Here is a 19,069-nt window from a genome sequence, read left to right on the forward strand (position 1 = left end):
TGAGGACTCAGGTGTTAATTTGCGAAGAAAGATCAACACAGATGGGAAAAGTTATGGCTTGTGGAAGAATAGCTGGTTGAAATGCAGATCCACACAGTGAGGGCCTAATCTGCTTGATGCCACATACTGACTTCAATAAAAGTCAGGGCCCTTGCAAGAATCCAAGCTAAATGTTAGTAAAAAATCTAGAGAGAAGCTAGACAAAACCCCTCACTGGTGTGAAATTGTGTGTACATACAACCTTCCACATACAGATTTGTACATATGTTTCCTTAGAATAAAATGTTAATAAAAGGAAAATGGCATCCAGGAAGACAAAGCATCCAAGGCAACCCATCTGCACTCTTGTCATATGATAGACTTGGACAAACCTAAAGCTGCCAATACAACTGCTCAAGAAGTATGCCAAGGGAGCAGATGCTACCTCTGCAAGGATATTTTCCAAAGTTTGGCATTCAGGATCTTGTGGTTACCAGAGAGGAAGAGGTGAGGAAGAGAAGTGGAATGATGTTGCCTTGGCACCTCCCAGTGTCAGCTTTCATGTTCACTTGAGTTAGGTCTTTTCAATTCTTTCTTCTTCTGCCCAAGAGAGGCATCTGGTGTGAAGTGAAAAAGGAAAGCAGAATAGTGTGAAACTTGATCCTACCCTTATAGTATTTATTCAAAGGCAAATTCATGAATGTATTTAGATTTATGATGCATAATCATGTTTAGGTTAGCAAAAGGCCCACAGAGGTACCAAATAAATATGTGCAATCAGAATCCAGTGGGGATTTTGTGAACTCGAGTGGTTGGAATAGAAGATTGTTATGATTTTTAGAGAGCAGCCTGAAGTCAATGCCTTTTGGAGAAAGAAGGTCCTGCAGCACCTTTGTTCCCTCAGGAGGCTGGGGCATCTGTTCAGGGCACCACATGGGTGACGAATGTCTGAGAAACAAGGAACTGCTTTTGTGTAGGTTCTTGCATGCCAGCAAGACCAGACCATTCCCAGTGAGATACTGCAGCGTGTGCTGAGGGTTGTGTGGGACACGGTGTGGGAAATGGGGAGAAGTAGGGGCCACCATGGTACCACTGCTAGCACCTGGTGAGGTAAGCTGGACTTCGTGCTCTGCCCCTGTGGTCAGCACCACCCACAACCAAATATAGATATTTTCCTTTAAAAAAAGTAATCTGTAGAATTGTTTAAATATTTTTCGTTGTTTTCATTCCCTCTGCGTTACTAATTGTAAGAGGGTAACTTGTATTCAAGCGCTCAGCCTTTCAGGTGCATTGCTTGCAGCCCAGAAAGCCAACCACATCCTGGGCTGCATTAAAAGCAGCGTGGGCAGCAGGTCGAGCACCTCTACTCCACCCTTGTGAGACCACACCTGCAGTACTGCATCCAGCTCTGCATCAGCACAGGAGAGATATGGACCTGATGGAGTGAGTTGAGAGGAAGGCCACAAAAATGATCAGAGGCTGGAGCACCTCTCCCATGAGGAAAGGCTGAGAGAGCGGGGATTGTTCAACCTGTAGAAGAGAAAGCTCCAGGGAGACTTTAGAGCACCTTCCAGTGCCTAAAGGGGGCCTTTAAGAAAGATAGAGACAAACTTTTTAGCAGGGCCTGTTGTGACAGGACAAGGAGTAATGGTTTTAAACTACAAGAGGATCTATTAGATATAAAGAATAAATTTTTTACAATGAGGGTGGTAAAACAGTGGAACAGGTTGCCCAGAGAGGTGGTGGATGCCCCATCACTGAAAACATTCAAGGTCAGATTGGATGGGCCTTTGAGCAACTTGGTCTAGTTGAAGATGCACCTGCTCATTGCAGAGGGGTTGGACTAGATGACTTTTAAATGTCCCTTCCAACCAAAACTATTTTGTGAGTCTGTGATTCACAATCCATGTTGTTATGCCTGACACTAGGCCATATCTGTGAAAAGGTCTCTTCTCTGAGCTAATCTGAGGAAACACAAACATATCTGGCCATTAATGGTCTCTGTTTCCAAAGCTTTGTAATTTCTTTCAGGCTTGTGCTGATAAGTAATGTTCCAGTAATTTCTGTAACACGAGATAATACTCCTTGAGGCTATGGTCTCAGTTTGTATCAAACTTATTTGGCTTCTGGACTAAGAGTGCTTTTAATCAAGCCCTACCAGCAGAGGTACTAGTAAGTGATGACCTTTGTTTTTTTGGGGGGTTGGAGAAGGGGGAGAAGGAGGCAGCCTAAAACCCGATTCCTGAGGCTCATCCCTGCCGAGCCATGACCGCCCTGCACTCTCACTGTGCTGTGGAGAGTGCCAGCACCTTTGCTCCCAGCCCCTCCCAGGAGGAGAGGGGCAAGTGAGGAAGCCTCAGCCGAGCCTCCCAGCTGCTGGCAACCACCCTGAGGCCGAGGGGAAGGAGCCCCAATACCAGGAGGAGGGCTGAGTGTGTCCGCCCTGCTGCGCTCACGCGCAAGCGAGCTCCATGTTTTCGTAAAGCGGCATTTGCCCTTTCCAGCTGCTGGATGCCACAAAAGGTCACCCAAAATGATCTAAATGCATCGTTTCCCTGGTGTGAAGGATGCAGCAGGGAACCGTTGAGTGAAGACAGTGCTTTTTTTTTGTCCTGCAAGCGTTCCTTTGCTGTTGTAGTTCCTGTGGCTGAGTGCTGTCACTGGGTTTGAAATCAGCCTCAACTTGCTTTCTATCTGTGCTGCAGCCTCCGGCATGGCCAGATCCTTGCTCAAAGCCCTGAAGTGACTCTCTCAGGTGTGAACTCCGTGACTGACCAGGTGCAGACCCAGGGACTGAGACCTTGATCTCATTGGCTCTGCACTTTCCTGGAGTGTTGCAGGAACTCCAACTGACATCTGCCAAGGAGGAGGTTTTATACTGATTTTGGTAGGATTTGTTTGAATGGGGGTTAGCAGTGTCCTGAGCAGAAAACCACAGGAACTGAATCTTATTTGCTAGGATTGAAATATAGCAACCAAGGCAGATCATCCTGTCTCGTTGTTTTTATGTGTCCCTGAGTCTAAAGTCATTTTTAAAATGTGAGTGATGCAATTTCTTGCATCTTTCATTTAATATGCTGCTTGGTAAACAGTGTTTTAGATTAGTATATTTGTAATTTAAATGAAGACAATACATCAAGTCAAGTCAGAAAAGAAGGAAGAAGTTTAAGGAATGATTGATGCCTCTTCCAGTGTTAAGCCCTCTTCAAAAAGAAAAAAGAAAGCATAAGGAGAGGTGAGAGGTGAGATTATTGAGGATCTAGTGGGGTAAAGGAGAAAGAGAGAAACTATTGTTCATGGGCAGAAATACACTATTTTTAAAACCACAGTCAGCTCCGATAGCTGAATCTGTTTTCTTCAAGCGCACTAATAAATTCTGCCTAATTCATTTTTTATTCTCTCTTGGGGTCTGCTTGCAGATTTGCCTCAACAAAGGAAGCATCATGTTACTTCTTTTAAATAATTGATGGCTCTTGGTCCAAGCCAGCTTGAAGGAAATTCAAAAATAGGTACTGATTGAGTAAATACCCTGCCTCCCCCTCTACTCCCCCCACCCGCATCCCTTATTTATTTTTGCATCCTGGGTGACTGGCAGTTGCCGGTGATGTCATCGAAGCTTTAGGTACACCCAGCACTTAGCAGCTCTGATTTCATTTATGTATTTATTTATATTTAAGAAAAGGAGAAGCTGTTAATTGTAAACTGTCTGATGGAGCTAAGAGCTCTTAATAAATCATCAGCAGCCTTGTGCCATAACAACCAGGGATGGACTTTAACAGGTTGAGGTTGGGATCGGTACCAAGAAGGGCTTTGGGGAGACTTGTGTATATTCACACTCCTCTTCTCTGAGGGATGTGGTCTTCTCAGGGCAGCCATGGATCAGTGTTTTCCACCATGTTGCTTGTTTGCAGGCTTTGTCATGCCGCCTCCGAGAGCAGCATTGTTTCCGCGGAATGAGTAATTTCACTGGACAGCATGGATTTGCTGAATCTCTGTGATGTCATTAATAAAGACTCACCCTTTATAATTTACCTTGTAAATTATTCAAAACCAAGGTGGTCCCAATTAACAACAAGAAAACCCAGCAATATTTTTCTCCTTTTTTTCTCTAGACTTGGAGAGGCAGCATGTTCTTACCACAAATATTGCTGCAATAAGAACATTTTTGGTGTAAAATGCTGCATAGGAGAAAATAGTGGCAGAGTTCTCATCTAGTGGGTTTTGCATTCATACTCTGATTTGCAGTCTGCCTGACTTTCATGCCTCCCTGGTTTTGATAACAATGAGTTAAAGGACTGAAGAAAAGTTTGTGGAAGGTGACTTCCACGTGAAATGATTATTCCTCCTAGGGTTATTTTTGTGAGGTATGTCCATGTTTCATGATGTTAATCATGCAATGTTGAATAAGTGATATTCAACTAGGAAAGGGGATGATGTCTCTAGAAAAAAAAATAGGGAACTTTTTTTTTTTTTTTTTTTTACCAAACAGGCAAGTCGTAGAGATCATCTCGATAAAGTATTTTAGTACATGAAACCAGCACTCACCTAGTAAATAACATAAGGTCTTCTTGACTTTGCAGCATTACGTGGGCATGCATGCCATTCAGCTAAACTACTGCAGTGTCCAGTACCTTGGAGAAATTGTCAAGTATATTCCTCTGATGCCGTGTTTGTCACCCACGCTCGCTCGGTGTTCTCTGCTGCCTGCTAATGGCACTAAGGCCACGGAGCAGTTTGAGCGCCAACAGCCATAGCAGGATCAGGCAGGGCCTTTCCAGCTGGAAGAGCAGAGCACCATCAGGGGCATGTCCACATGAGTAGGTGCACATGGACCAGAGCGGACTGAACGTGGTTTGGCTCTGGTCTGGAAGCCATGGAGTTATTTAATGCAATGCTGTCATCAGGCTAATACTCTTATTATGTGTTATTGGTTAGAATAGAAGCTCCAGTATGAAGATTGATCTGTCAGGAGTATGCCATATATTTTGCATGTTTATTGTTCTCTCTCCTGTAAAGTGAGTATCATCTTCAGTAAAGTAAGCATTGTAATGCTAGATAATCTGATTTACAAAGAAAGTTTTCTTTGAGAAATGAGTGATGGAGATGGGTCTGTGTATGTCTCCTCTTCCCCTGTGTATGTCTTCTCTTCCAGAAATGAACCTCTGGGGTCTGTATTTAGGGAAATGAGAGCATATGGGGAGAAGCATGGAGACAGGAGTTCAGTGTTTCTGGGGCATTACAATCTAGGCAGCAAGAAGACAGTGCAAGAATGAAACTTGAAACAATAATACCCAATAATGCCTTCCAAAACAAGGCATACAGTTGCATATTTGGATATCTACAAAGTGCCCTGTACTTTGAGTAGTTCCTCTGACCAGTGTGGTGCACAACGATGTGTAAGAGCTTTTTCAAGTGGTTTCAAGTATATATGCAATTTTATCCAGGTGACTGCAGTATTTTGAAACTTTTCTTCTGTGTGGTGCAGTTTGCTAACAGAATTTAGAGATGTTCACATTGTCTCTTTATCTGCCAAAAGAACTGGTCAAAATTGCTTTGGTGATGGGAAAACTTTAAACCAGCACGCTAGCTCACTTTGTGTGTTAATACAGTCTTTTGCCATAGAGGGAAATCTAAGACTTGCTAAAGGCACAGCATACCAAAGTATATCTATTAGTGTGTGCTTAACTCTTGCCTGGGAGCTTTTATTAGATTCAATGGCCAGGAAAATTGACCTCATGTTTTGTTTTTGTTTTGGTTTGGGTTTTTTGTTTGTTTGTTTGTTTTGTGGGGTTGGATCCTGACTCACATCACATACATATGTAAAGCTGGCAATTTACTGATTTATCAGTGAAAGAAACACTTAGTTGGAAAAAAGGGAGAAACCTTGTAATAACATAATTGAGCTTTGAAATCTAACTGCATCAGAGAATATGAGTATGTTATTGGGACCCTTCTATCTGTGAATGTAATGCCATATAATGAATATCATGAGACAAAGTAAAGCCAGTTTCTCTGATGGCTGGACTCTCCAGTTCTAAACGCTACTGCAAGCATTCTGTTTGGGAAGGGAAGCTAAAAGTGTCTCAAGGGTACATAGAAAATGCTGATCCTGAATGTGTAAATGGACACATTTTAATCCTTACGTTATTAATTATTAGCCATGATTAATTGTAATTATTTTATTACTACTCCAAACCCTTGGGTCAAATTACACACTGAAGTCAGTAAGAAATTTGCTGAAGAATGTCTTGATTTGGTATGTTATCATTTTTATACTGAATATTGGACATTATCAGTTCCATTGAAGAGACCAACTGCTATCATGCCATCAAATTACAGGATATATTTGGGTTGCAGGCATAACTTCATTTCTTTCAGTGTCATCAGATATAACTGTAAATTTAATGCACGAAGGGAAGGGGAAATAATCCCTTCACCCACGAAGACATAAATTAAGTGTTACCCCATGCTAAAAAGTGCAACCTTAAATGAACCTTGCGTTCAGGAAAATTCAGTGCCTACATTCAGTGTGTATGCTCTTTTCAAGGGGATAGCAAGTCCTTTCAGAGTAGTCTGAATTACTGAGGATTTTCCAGTGGGAAAGCTGGACACCCCTCCCTCTGGCCAGCCCTACCTTCCCGCTGCCTCTCTCTGCTCAAGTAACCAAAAGAATCTTTTTCTTCTGAAGGTATAGCTTGTAATATACATAAAAGCAGAGTTTGCTTTGATCCTGACAGCAAAACGTTTATTTTTAAACTGGAACTGGGCTGTTGTCCAGCAATGCTCTTTCCTTTGCATCATGCCCTGGGTTTCAGCTCCACAGCCTGCCTGGGTGCAGCTGGACCTGCTGCAAGAGGGACCTGGCTTGATGGGTCCTGCTGAGCTCTCTCCCTCTCTCTCCCCTCATTCCTCCTTCTCCTCTGGTTTTGAAATTCAAATTGAATGCAATTTTCAGCTCATTTGAGCCAGAATATACACTTGCTGAGCTTCAGTGGCTCTTAAATTCAAACTCGAAAGAGAAAACAGATATCATCTGTCACTGAGGGTGGGAAAGGGTGTCCTCCCCACATTTTATTCATGGGAGACAGGGCTGCATTGACTAATTCCAGCCTTTCTGACTAATCACTCACTGGCAAACTAATCAGCTAATCGATGCCACTGGTTTCTTGTAGTTTGGTCTCTTTTTTTCAGTTTTTCTTTTTTTTTTTTTTTTTTTTAACTTCTCCAGCCTATGTAGTATTTATATTTAATGTCCTAGAATTGTCCTAGCTGGAATGCCTGTGTCCACATTTGACTGTATCCGTTCATTTCTGGTCTCATTGTCTCTATCACAGACTATTCCCTTTAAAGAACTACAGATGAAAATGCCCCAAATTGAATGGTTGACAGAGAGGAGTGAGAGATTTTCAGAAGGTTAAAAGTGGAAAGTAGCAAAGGGAGAAAAAATGTTAAATCATTAGTTGTTGTTATGTCAGCAGGTACAGGTACAGGTACATCTATGGGGCACCTACCATAGCTACTTACTCTATAAAACCTGTTTCAAAATAACACATGTGGCAATATCTCATGAGTCATCTCATGGGAGGTGAGAGTCCTTGCTTAAAAGTAAAGAAGAAATACAACTTGCTATTTTGACTTACTGCCCTTTTTTTTAGTATTATTTTTGAAATATAAAAGAGGTCCAGCTCCTGTTCTTAGTGTACTCCTTTACAAACTCCTCTTTCATTTGGTGAAAATAGCATTGTTTTGGAGATTGGCAACTACCTTCAAAAGAAAATCTTGCAAGAAACAGCAATTTGGTAGGTGTAAGGGCAAAACTAAAGTACAATCTGTGCTAGTAGAGAAAATAGGTTACTTAATCTAACAGCATGATAGCATTTTAATGCTGCTCTGAGCAACATCAGCTTGTCACTGGCAAAAATCCACAACCTGAATTTTTGTTGTAACAAAATCTACATGCCATAAAGAACGTCATAAATAGATGGGACATCTGCAAATGGTGAGAACATAATAAAGTCAGGCTGGGAAGAATAGCAAACACCGTCTTGGTTCCTTAATTGTTTTGTATGTTCTAAAGCCCTGATGTATTAGTAAACCCGGCTTATGGTTGGAAACTGCTGTTATTGAGCTTTCATGGTGCCCGTTCCTTGTTCCTCATACTGGGCAAGGGTTTGTGTACAATTAAGGCCCAATCCTACAAATAGTTTTGTATTTGGTATGCTAAAATCACCAAAACTGAAATGAAACTCTGGGGCAATGTTTAGTTATCCCTTCGGTCACCTTATGTGCTTCCAGTTTAGCGTGTTGTAATCCCTAAAAAAATTACTGTTTGCTGTGGGCTGAACCAAAGCAAAGATTTAGTTCAGGCCAGCAAAGACGGGCCTGTGCAGTCAGCTGGCCTTCTTGCAATAGCTGGGGACAGATGCCTTGCACAGAAGCCACTCTTCTGTTATGGCAGAACTTGTGTATTTTATATTGGAGAGTCACTGGCAAAAAGCAGGGCTGAGGAAAGAGGGCACCATCAGTGTATGATCATAGTAGCCCAAGCTCGCCTTTGGGACTGGGCCTCTTCACAACAAAGGCACCGTTGAGTTGCCTGTATCGGATCACAGTGAAGTTCAGGGAGGTGACAGGCACACAGCTGCCAGGGTAGCAGGAACTGGTTCTGGTGATCTTTGTGGTCGTAAATGTTAGCCCTGATGCATTTACAGTTACTGAAGCGGGAGATTTTGGAATCTTTTTTTAATTAGGCAATTAGATTCAGGTTAAGCACTGTTTAACCACCTCGGTGCCCCTCTGAATCTTCCCCTTCGTCTCTAGTGGCTCTGTTAGATGTTGACACTGACCTGCAAAGCTGGTACTACAAGTCCTTATAAAGAAATTTGATATTCCTATGAAAGTTATGATGATGTATGTAAATCAGCTGCCATATCCACACTGTCACCTCTTCAGCTGAAAAAGAAGGGCAAATCATTTCGTTGGTAGCTGCTGAAACCGTCAGCTGCACTGTCATTAATACTCTCCCCTTTTTCCTGGAAACTCAATATGTCAGCTACCTGATGTACCCTTTCTCTTCCAAGAATACATCTCTCCATTCCTTCAAATTCTTCTTGAGCTGGGACCTCCCATCTGCCAGTTTATTGTTCTTCTTCTGGTCCATTAGTTTTTCCTCCCATTCTTTTTTCATAGCCTCATATGTTTTTTATAGAATTTTATCATTTGCTAATGACCAGACCGTATGAACTCTTTCCAGGAGTGTATAAAGCAATGTGTCCAACTGCTATGATGCCTTTTTTTTTTGTCTCTCTTCTTTCTTATGGGGAGAACAGTGGGGGGGTAAAGCATTGGGTTTTGAATTCTTTATATTACTGTGGCATATACACCTACGCCATCATGATCCCAGTTACCATCTGCCTTTAAGGCATCCCCTGGACCATACTGTTTGGACTTTGGTGCTGGATCTGTTTCTTAGGGAAGTGCCCAGGTTTCTTTTGGCTGCTCTCTGAGAAAAGAGTCTCCATGTGGTATCAGTTCTCTGAAACAGGTCTTCCTGGTCCCTCTCCATAAATGCCATTGCTGACCTTTCTTATTCTACACCCCCTACTCTGTCCTGCTGCTTAACCCTGATGGTCCCAGAGATCTTCCATCATCAGTCCCCTCATCTGTAATTGATCCTTCAGGGGCCACATGGCAGCTAAAGCACTTGCGCAGAAACTTCATGCTGGGATTTGGATAACAGAAAATACTTTGCTTTGCAGCAGCACAAGAGCCATTAGAAATCCAGGTGAAATAAGAAAGTCACTGCCTTCTTCCTTGAGTGGATCTCCCATGCACTTGCCCACCTTCCAGCCCACAGCCATCTCTCTTTGTTTGTGCTTGGGCCATATATGAAGCTTTCCGTTCCAGAAAGAAGCAAAACTCTGACTGTTGTCAGTAGACATTGGCATTAATGGGATTTTTATTTAAGTCTGTGTGGCTCACCTTTTTGTTGAAGCAGATATTCCCATACAACTGTTTGAAAGTAGCAGATGCACCTGTAAGTTTTCCACGTGAGTAGACTCTTGTGCACCTCAGGAATCTGATTAGAGATTTCCACATAAGGAAGAAATTACTGGACTACAAGTCACAAAACTCCTAAAATTGTTGTCCTGTCATATAAAAAACCTCTTGGTGTGTCTGTGTGGGTTATGCATATATAGGTGTGTATCCATAGAGAAAGAGTGATGTTTTATGATATTTCATAAATAGCAGATTACTTGCTGCTATTCAGAGGTCACTGGGTGACCTCTAAGTCCTGCTTGATTATAACAAGCTCAATAGACACTACAGTTTCAAATGAATAAATAAGTGCCAACCAAACCCTGGGTGTTTGTTTTTGCTTTTAATTTTGTATCTATTTTTAAGAATACGTATGTTAATCCTTCTGATTGATTCTTTATTATACTCTATATGGGTTTTTTATATTTTCTTTCTTTACGGTGCTTTGAGAAATTTAGTAGTGTAGGATCAAAACTGCTGTCTTTGAAATTATCTTTAAAACTGCTATTGACTTTAACAGGATTAGTGGTCACGTTAGGGAGCCTGAGAAAGTGGTCTTACAGCTCACACAGCATCTGACTCCTAAATAACAAACCTCGTCAAGTCAACTATTTTCGAGTCACGTTTTGTTCCGTCCTGGCACAAGCCAGCCTGGGACAACAAATTGTATCACCAAAGAGGCATGACATTAGCCTGGTGTATATTTTTACCAGCCTTTGTATTGCCATGGCAACAATAGTTTTAATTATGGAGAGCCAAAGCGCTAAGTTGTATATCAGATGGGGCTCAGTTTTCCCTGTGGACAAAACTCTGATTAGCCATTGGAGAAAAGCTTTGTATCTTGGTTTTCCTTCCAGGCTGGATTTTATTCTCTGCTTTAGCAGACGGTTTGCTGTGTTTAGAGTGTGAACTTAGAGGGGCTGCAGCCAGCTGGAGGACAGTGGCATGGCAGGAGATGAAGTGACCCTCCTGTCTCAGGGGCAGCCTGGCACCGTGCTGGCTCGTGTGTTTAGGAATGGTTCTCTCACTAAAGGACTGCTCTTGGCTTCCCTCTAAACCGCTGGAGATTTGCAGATCTGGAAAAGGCTGGTGTGAAGTGATGTCTAATAATCGGCCTTGACAATGTTTGAGATTGTGCTTGGGGGACAAACAAGGAGCTCCACTTCAGCAGTAGACATGAAAATTTGCAAAGCAGATCCATGTCCACATCCAGCTGTGGGAAATAAATATGTCTGCATGGTAGAATGCAGGTCAGGAGTGGCTTTTTTCACAATGACAAGGGTGTTGTTTAAGTCACTTGTCCGACAGGGGGTGATGGCAGTGACCAAAAATGTGTATGTTACTCAGGGAATTCATAACAAAAGAGGGAAAAATTGAATGATGTAAATCAGTGTCATATATATATATAAATATATATATATTAAAAATCAATTATGTGGCCTTCTAATGCATTAATTTCCTATTCTGGATGAAAGGTGGCCCTTGCTGGTTATGGTGAGGCTGTGTCTGGGTTTGTGAACTTCCTGTCAGTGTCTGAAGAGCAGTGAGGTTGGAGAAGAGACAGAACTCTTAGCTTTTGTATGGATCTACTCTGAACACCTGGGATCCCAAACGTATATTGTCATGATCGCAGGTCTGAGGCAGGGTCGTCAGGACATTATGGCCAGAGATCATGATATCACAGAGAATGAGAGTTGCAAGATCACACTGGTAACTAGAAATTCAGTTATTCAAATGTGGTTCCAGGATGGAGGGGGCTCAGCAAGCACGTAGGCTCATATTTAGACTTGTTGAAGCTGTAATCTCACTCCTTGCAGTGTTACAACAGCTTTTTTTACAACACACAACCCTGAGCAAGTAATTCAGTGGTAATTATATTGTTGATTCACTAATACTTCTTGAAATTTAAGAAGTCCTGCCTCTAAGATTTTGATTTTGGAATTTGAGATCATAAATTAAGCCCTTTTATGAAAGAAAATAAGAAGTTTGCTGTTGTTTTTAATAAGATTTTACAGTAAGTATGGCAACAGCCAGTCTGTGAGTCCCAGCTTTGCTGCGTGTGTGTAGCTCTGTGCTTTGAGACCCTTGAAATATCTGGTTTTAGGACATCAGCAGGGGGCTAATGAAAAGGCTTTGTTGATTTTAACGAATTGCAAGCCACTGTAGCCAAAATAAATATAATCTGCTTTTTGGATTAGTTGTCACACATGATTTTACCTACTAACAGTGATTAAAGAACCCTGGTGGACCAGAAGCGTAGCTGCTCTCTGGTGATTCTTGCTAAAATAGCAATAAACAGAAGTAAATAAAGACTTAGGGCATTAGTTATCTTTAATAAACAGTGACACTGCATATAATGTTTGGGGGGAGGCTTCAAAAAGCTCCATTGAGTACAGCAGTGTCACTCCTGGTGCAGAGAGCATTGGTCATGTTAGGTGTCTGGAAATTCTGGCAACCAGCAGCGTTCCTTGTACCACTGGCCTGATGTTGCTCCTTGAGAGGTGCCAACCCAACCACACACCTCATGGACACCTTCATCACTCAGCCTTCTTCATCCAGCAGCAGACATCAGAAAAAAAGTTGAAAACATCCCAGACTAGAGGATTATGACAGGAAAATCAAGAGAGTGTTAATTGCTTGTGTAATTCTGCAACCTCCGAACCGCTGTAAATCCACCCAGTAAATGAACGCAGGGCTGGTGCTGGTCTCTCTTACCTTCGTCTTTGTAAGCTGATGAACAGAATTACTTGCCCCTGCTGACATCTTTTATCCCTGATATTTTCCCAGTAATCAAGGGTGGGTGTGTTTCCTGATCCCCTTCACATTTGTTGTGAGAGGCAACAATTACAGTTGATGGTATTGTACAACTCCTTTGGACTCATTGTTGCTTTTAATCAGAGGATAGAAGAAACAAAACAAACGAAAGCATGTTCCTTCTTCCAGGAGGGAATTATTGCTGCAGTACTGAATGTTGGGAATGATTTTAGGCTCTGTTGTAGGGGGTATAACACCTTCCTGACAGTGGCAGGGAATGGAGGAATTTCCCAAAAGGAACACAGAAAGTTAGGGCTTTTGAAATAAAAAAAGAAAAAATAAAAAAAAAAATCAAGGGATAGCAAAACATGAGAAATATTACTTTAAGGAAAAATCCTACCAAAATAGGGAGAGGGCGTGTGCTTTCTAATGAATCTTCAACTTGTATTCATCTGTTTCTAATTGTACACTCCTGGAAGGCGCATGGCAATGTTCTACGAGGAGTTTATCTTTTACATGACAGCTACAAAACTTCAAACTCATCAAGCAAACATCCTCAGGCTTTTTAAGAATTCTAAACTCCTTTTTGATGCATAGAGTTAGATTCTTGTTTGGTGTTTTTGGTGAAGTTGTGCAGCGGTTAAAATCCACTTCTGGCTTTATAGTGTCTGGAAAAAATACTTTGATGTCATGCTCAGGAAGGGAGTAAGACCCACCAAGGACCCATCCTTTTCTTGGCTGGCAGTCGTTAGGAGTTTGGAGACTTGCCCGATGGTGTAATTCAAGTCTTGACTGCATATCTTATTGGTTAAAAATAGGAGCCAACTCCAGCTCATCAGTTTTGCTAAGAAACTATTGATTGTGATTAGCAAGCTTAAAAATAATTACCTTGTGTGTTCATTGCTATCTTTGGACATACTCTCATATTCCTACTGTTATAGAAAGTATTGAGCAGCACAATAGGACGATTTGATGACTAAGGTGTTACACTGAGTGGGCGGGAGAAGGGTATTGAGCACGTCTGAAATTGTTCCATCTCCTGGGCATGACACAAAAACACAACACCTACACAGGGGAGAAAACCCACTGGCCTTACTCGAAAGTACAAAATGAGCTATCCCCCACCCCCTTGTTCCCATGGTGGAGGGTATATCTGTGCCTTCCCAGCTGCAGTCATCACTTCCACCACTTCTCTGGCAGGAGCCACAAGCCCACCCAGCACCACAGGGGTAAAACACTGGTTTGCTTAGCACCTGGGGAAGGGGGGCTGAGTTTCACCTGGGTTTTAACACCTACTTGAAAAGCCTGATGGTGCTGATTCATAACTGGTAGCAGCTGACCCTGAATGGCTGACTCAGTTAATGATAACTGAAAGCCTGTCTGTCTTTGGAAGTTGTTGTTCCTGTAGCAGGGACAGTTGCAGCAAGAGATGAATTTTTGTTACTTACAGCGCTGTGTACTCAGGTGAACCATCATCCACTTCAGTCTGCTCAAGCCTGGGCCACCTGCTGAGAGTGTGAGAAGAGCTACCTATACCTGTCAGACTCCTAATGCAGGTCAGTAGCCACTTCAGGGGGCCACCTTCCTCAGGCTTTAACTCTTGAGCACCCCTGGAAAAGCTGATTTCTTGCCATGTTGTTCTTCTCTGCTGAGGGAGCCAAGGAAGAGTAATTTTTTCATTTAAGTTTGGTGTCAGAAGCTGGATGATGAGACTGCTGTATGGTGTGTATATATATATGTATATATATATGTGTTTGTGTGTGTGTGTGTATATATACATATATATATCATATGCCTATAGGGTCTCCCCATCATCTTCTTTAGGTTTCATATTCCATGTGAATTTGTCAGCAGTTTCAAATAGTACTAATCTGTGATGCCTAGTTCGAATTTAGATTTTCAATTTATATTTCTCCTAAAGATTTACTCTTGTATTGGTTTGGTGTGTGCCAGGGTCACCCTTAGCAGGCATCTGATGTGCTGGCAGGGACATGCACTCCAATGTGGGTTAGAATACCAATTACATAGGTGTTTTGCAACCACAGATGCTTGCTGTGGGGCTGTGCCTATCAAACTGAAGTCTCGTTGCACAACCATGTAGTGATGTGTGGGCAGGGTGCAAACTCTTCAGGCCACTTGCAAGTAATGTGAAACTTCATGTGCTTGTGTGTCCAGGAGAGGGATTTATCCCATTGGTTTTTTTTCTATTAGTGGCAGCTTTTGAAATTCAGAGTTAGAATTTATCACAAGGTGTGTGGGGGGGGGGGGGGAGGGAGGAGGTGGGAGGAGGGGGAAACACCTCTTAAAGCATTTGCTAGTGCAATGGTCTTCATACTGGCACAGGTGGAAGAGGTTCTGGCTCACACCAGAGTTATTGCTCCTCATGTGTGTTTTGGATTTTGTGATTTGTGTTGCTTCAAGAACATAAAAAGAATGAAATGCAAGGCTTTGGTACAGTAGCAAGGGAAACTGCGGGCATGTTTGCTCTGGTCTGTGTCAGAGGAGGAGATGCAGATGGACTGCAGCTGCAGCTCTGGGAAAGCAGGGCTGGAGCAGGAGCCCTGAGGGCTGGCTGATGAGCTGGGGAACCTGGTGGGAAGGTGCAGCTTTTTTCCTCTTGCTGCCCTACAAGGGATGTTACGACAGCCCCCAGGAAGGTCTAGGCTGCATGGACAGAGAGCAGGTGATGGTATGGGAAAAAACCTCACTGACAGGAGTTTCTGGCAGCAGCTTTATGCACTAAAGGTATTGTCATATGCTTTTTAAGACCTTCTAAGTGATTCTAAATCTTTGTACTGCAGTAATTTCTCTATAAATATCTCTGTAAACTCTCAGTAGACTCATACATGTAAGCTATGTATTTTAAACAATTTGCTTCAAAAATATTTGGGCTGATTGAGAAAAATATTGTTGAAAGAGCTATTTCTTTCCCCTGAATGTTTAAAAGGGCTTAGACTTGAGTCCATAAATTCAGCGTCCCTTATTAGCATGATTCTAGGATTCTCAAGGATTTATAAAAGATCTTGAAACATTTAAAATATTTTTCACATTTAAAAAGAAATTCTACAACTTTAAAATTTGATCTATTGGGCTGTACCAGAGCTAGAAGTGAATGTTGTATCGCTTTCCTGTGGTTTGAGTACCTTCTCCTTCACCCAGGAGACTGCAACATATTTTTTCGTGTCTGGCTGTCTCAGTCTCAGATACTTTCATGGCTGCAACTACTGCAGTTTCTGAATGTTTCACAACACTTCAGGGAGAATATTATTATCTTAAACGTATCATTGGCTCATGAATATTGAGTGCCATTCTTTAGGACAGATGAACTTTGACAAGGTGTTTGGTACCTTTTTTTTTGGAAAGAAGGGCATGATTTGGAGGAAGTTTACTAACATAACAAGCAACTGCAGATTTTGCACATCAACAGGGAACACTGGGCTGAAACCCATCAAGTCTTGGCCCTGGAGAAGCTGAGCTAGTCACAAGTCCTCAGTTTATTTATTTGCCTTGTGAATATAGCTGTTATACAGCCTATTGGCTATACATGCAACTTGTGATCTTACAGAGTTATTTTTTTGTGTTGCATTTAACACCCTTGTTGTCAGAATCACTGAGAAACAGGGAGAAATACTTCTGCTTGTAAGTAGTTGATGGCTCCGAGTCAACTACAGCCACTAGCCTGGCAGTAATTTGAATTGTTGTAAATGCATGGAAAGACTAAAACAGAAGATTCAGGGAAAAGAAAATAATCATCACCAGGGACGTTTCCTCAGGATAATTTTATTAAAAGTTCATGTTTGAAGTGATGTCATCCTTTTCGTTCTCTGTATTCAATTGTCCTTCTGAAGCTTGGCATAGCTATTCTGATGCACAGCAAAAATGTTACATCAAAGGTGAATGTTTGAATCCTGGTTGAAAAATAAAACAGAGGGTGGCGGGACACAGAGCAGGGGGGAGAACCCCCAAATGACTAAGAGTTCTTGAAAGTAAAATATAAAAGAAAATAATAATTTCTCTCCCCTGACAAATAGTTCAAAAAGTAGCCAACAGTTTGGATCTGGTATGTCACATTGCATACAAATGAAGAAACTGTCACCATCAGTTTCCTTTGAAACCTTTTCATCTTATCTTCTGTAGTAAAGGGCATGTGACTTGATCAGGGCTTCTCCTCTCTGATACATAGCCAGAGTCCTGATCTACTGAAATATCTGACAGGTTTCTCCACTCAATTGATACAATTTTTTCCCCTTTTCCTTCAGTGCCTTTGTCTGGGGTGGATATGATTCACCCTTCCCTCTCCATTAAGGAAAACCAGGTTCCTAATTTGGTAATTTCCAGGTAATCCTATATATTATGGCTTAGTCAGTAGTAGTCTTATACCTGTTTTCTTTCCGCTTGCCAGGCTGGCTTTTTTTTCTAGAAAGAACAGGAAGGTGGAATAACTATATTTTGTAAAGACACGTTGGACATACAATTCTTCCGAAAAGTCATGGAGTATGTAATCTGAATTAATAAAGGATTGTTTTGTTTCAGAGTACCTTTAAATGGATGATTTGAATATGCATGATCAGTAGTGTCAGGGAACAGTAGTGGAAGGAAAAGATATGTACAGACCTCTAAAACTTAATCCTTGGAAAGCACAGTTTTTGTGAGGTATTTATATTTTTAATACAAGCTATAATAGCTAATGTGCTTTATTTGATTAATGTTTTGGTCCAGAACTAGTGAAGTCGAGGAAAATTTTCCCAGAGGGCTAAACTTTACTACTGTGGCAATTGATGGCAAAGCTATTTTTCACTTCTCTACTGTGAGATTGCTCTGTGAGGGAGAGTTGAAATATGAACTAAGCCCCAGGAGGTCTCTCTGGGCTCCTCCTCACAGAGTAAAGGCCAGAATAAAATATCCTTGAGTGCATGTGTCGTCACCTCTGGACTTTGCTGCAGAACTCTTGGTGGAGGACACCCTTCTTGGTGGTTGCCCCAGGGTGGTTTCTGCCCCTGCTGGGGCCCCAGGAACAAGTTTACAAAATTTGTGATGTTTGCACCAGAGACAGAAAGTTTATATCAATCTTTTTTTTTTTTTCCCCTTTTCTTTGTGGAAAATAATCAGTGATTGAGATGCCCAGGAATTTCTCTACCCGAACTTGCTAATTAGAAAAAGTGCTGGAGTTGCTGAGTTGAAAGCAGTGTTTAAATGGGTGAAGGTTACCAGGCAGTGTTTGCACAGGAGGTCAGACTGGGTGATCTCTCTTTGCCTGCCGCCAGCTAACCCCGGAGCATGCGGTGCAGCCTTGCAAACAGGGAGTTGTCTAAGAGAACCTCAAAGATTTCCTAGTCCATAGGAGCAACTGGCTTGGTGGTGGGCTGCCTGCTGGCCAGAGCAGGCTCTGCTCCGTTTAGTTTTCCACTCTGCTTCTGTCGTCAGCGTGTCCCTGTTACGAGTAATGAGCTGAGAGAGACTGGAAGAAAGCCTGCAGCGTGCCAGCTCGTCTGGGAGGTGCAGCTGGGTAAAGTGCAGCAGCAAATCCTTTGCAGTGCTGGTACTGAGAGTCGTTTCACAGAGCGATTTTGTTCAGTGATTTTAATGCTGCAAACAGTTAGATGCATTTACACGGTAAGTATCCCTCTGCGTGCCGAGGTGGCTTTTGTCTCTGTTCCTCAGAGCTGGGAAAAGGTAGCTGTGGGGCTCCTTGTACAAAAGGGTCTCTTTTGGAGTCTTTGATCCTGTGAAAATCTTTTGGGAGAACCAGAATATGTGAGACTGGTCCAGCAGCATGTTCTTTTGTTGCTGAAGTTCTCAGCTCTTAGTTCCTGGTTTAGCAGAGTAGGCGAGCATGTCAGGATGTCCTGCAGGGGCTTTAGGATGCTTTGGTTGTTGGCTAGCAAGAAAAGTTAGCAAAGCTAACTTGACTTTGTTTCATCTGAAGAATTTGGCTCTTCTCATATCTGAGTTTTTTTTCTCTTAGGTTGTCTGTTGTGTGATGAGTAAGAGCTGGTATTCAGAAGTGGTGCCTGAAGAGTGATGGGTTTGGTTGCTGACTGGCCTGAAGGTCCTAACAGTTGGGATCTTGGAATGCAAATAACATCCAAAAATAGATTTGCCTTTTATCCATTAACACTAACACAGGTCACATGTCTTAAGCATCAACATAGGTAAAAAATCACTTTTCCTGGTGTTCCACAGGACTGCCAGTTCAGTATATTCTGGATGCTTCAGCTCTGGAGCGTGAAAAGCCAGGGATAGAAACACCAGGAGGTTGCTCCCTTCTGCACCACCTGGAGATGTTTGCAGCCTCCCC

General features: G+C 42.2%; 1 protein-coding gene across 34 annotated transcripts in view; it reads left to right on the plus strand.

The window, feature by feature from the left end:
• The window catches only part of ESRRG (estrogen related receptor gamma), a 397,162-nt gene that overhangs the window by 96,330 nt on the left and 281,763 nt on the right, over positions 1-19,069 (plus strand). Inside the window, exon 1 of one of the 34 annotated variants that reach the window (XM_064648219.1) lies at positions 14,304-14,327. The exons of 30 other annotated variants lie outside the window; for them this stretch is intronic. Coding sequence is in view for 1 of the 4 variants with exons in the window: in XM_064648189.1 (XP_064504259.1) it covers positions 18,355-18,384 (30 nt within the window). In the remaining 3 variants the exon portion in view is untranslated. Of the gene's footprint in view, positions 1-14,303; positions 14,328-17,970; positions 18,385-19,069 lie in introns of those variants that run through there. 3 more of the 34 variants (XM_064648220.1, XM_064648189.1, XM_064648201.1) reach the window with 3 other exon arrangements.

The sequence above is a fragment of the Pseudopipra pipra genome, chromosome 3 (genome assembly GCF_036250125.1).
Source record: "Pseudopipra pipra isolate bDixPip1 chromosome 3, bDixPip1.hap1, whole genome shotgun sequence".
NCBI classification, from domain to species: domain Eukaryota; kingdom Metazoa; phylum Chordata; class Aves; order Passeriformes; family Pipridae; genus Pseudopipra; species Pseudopipra pipra.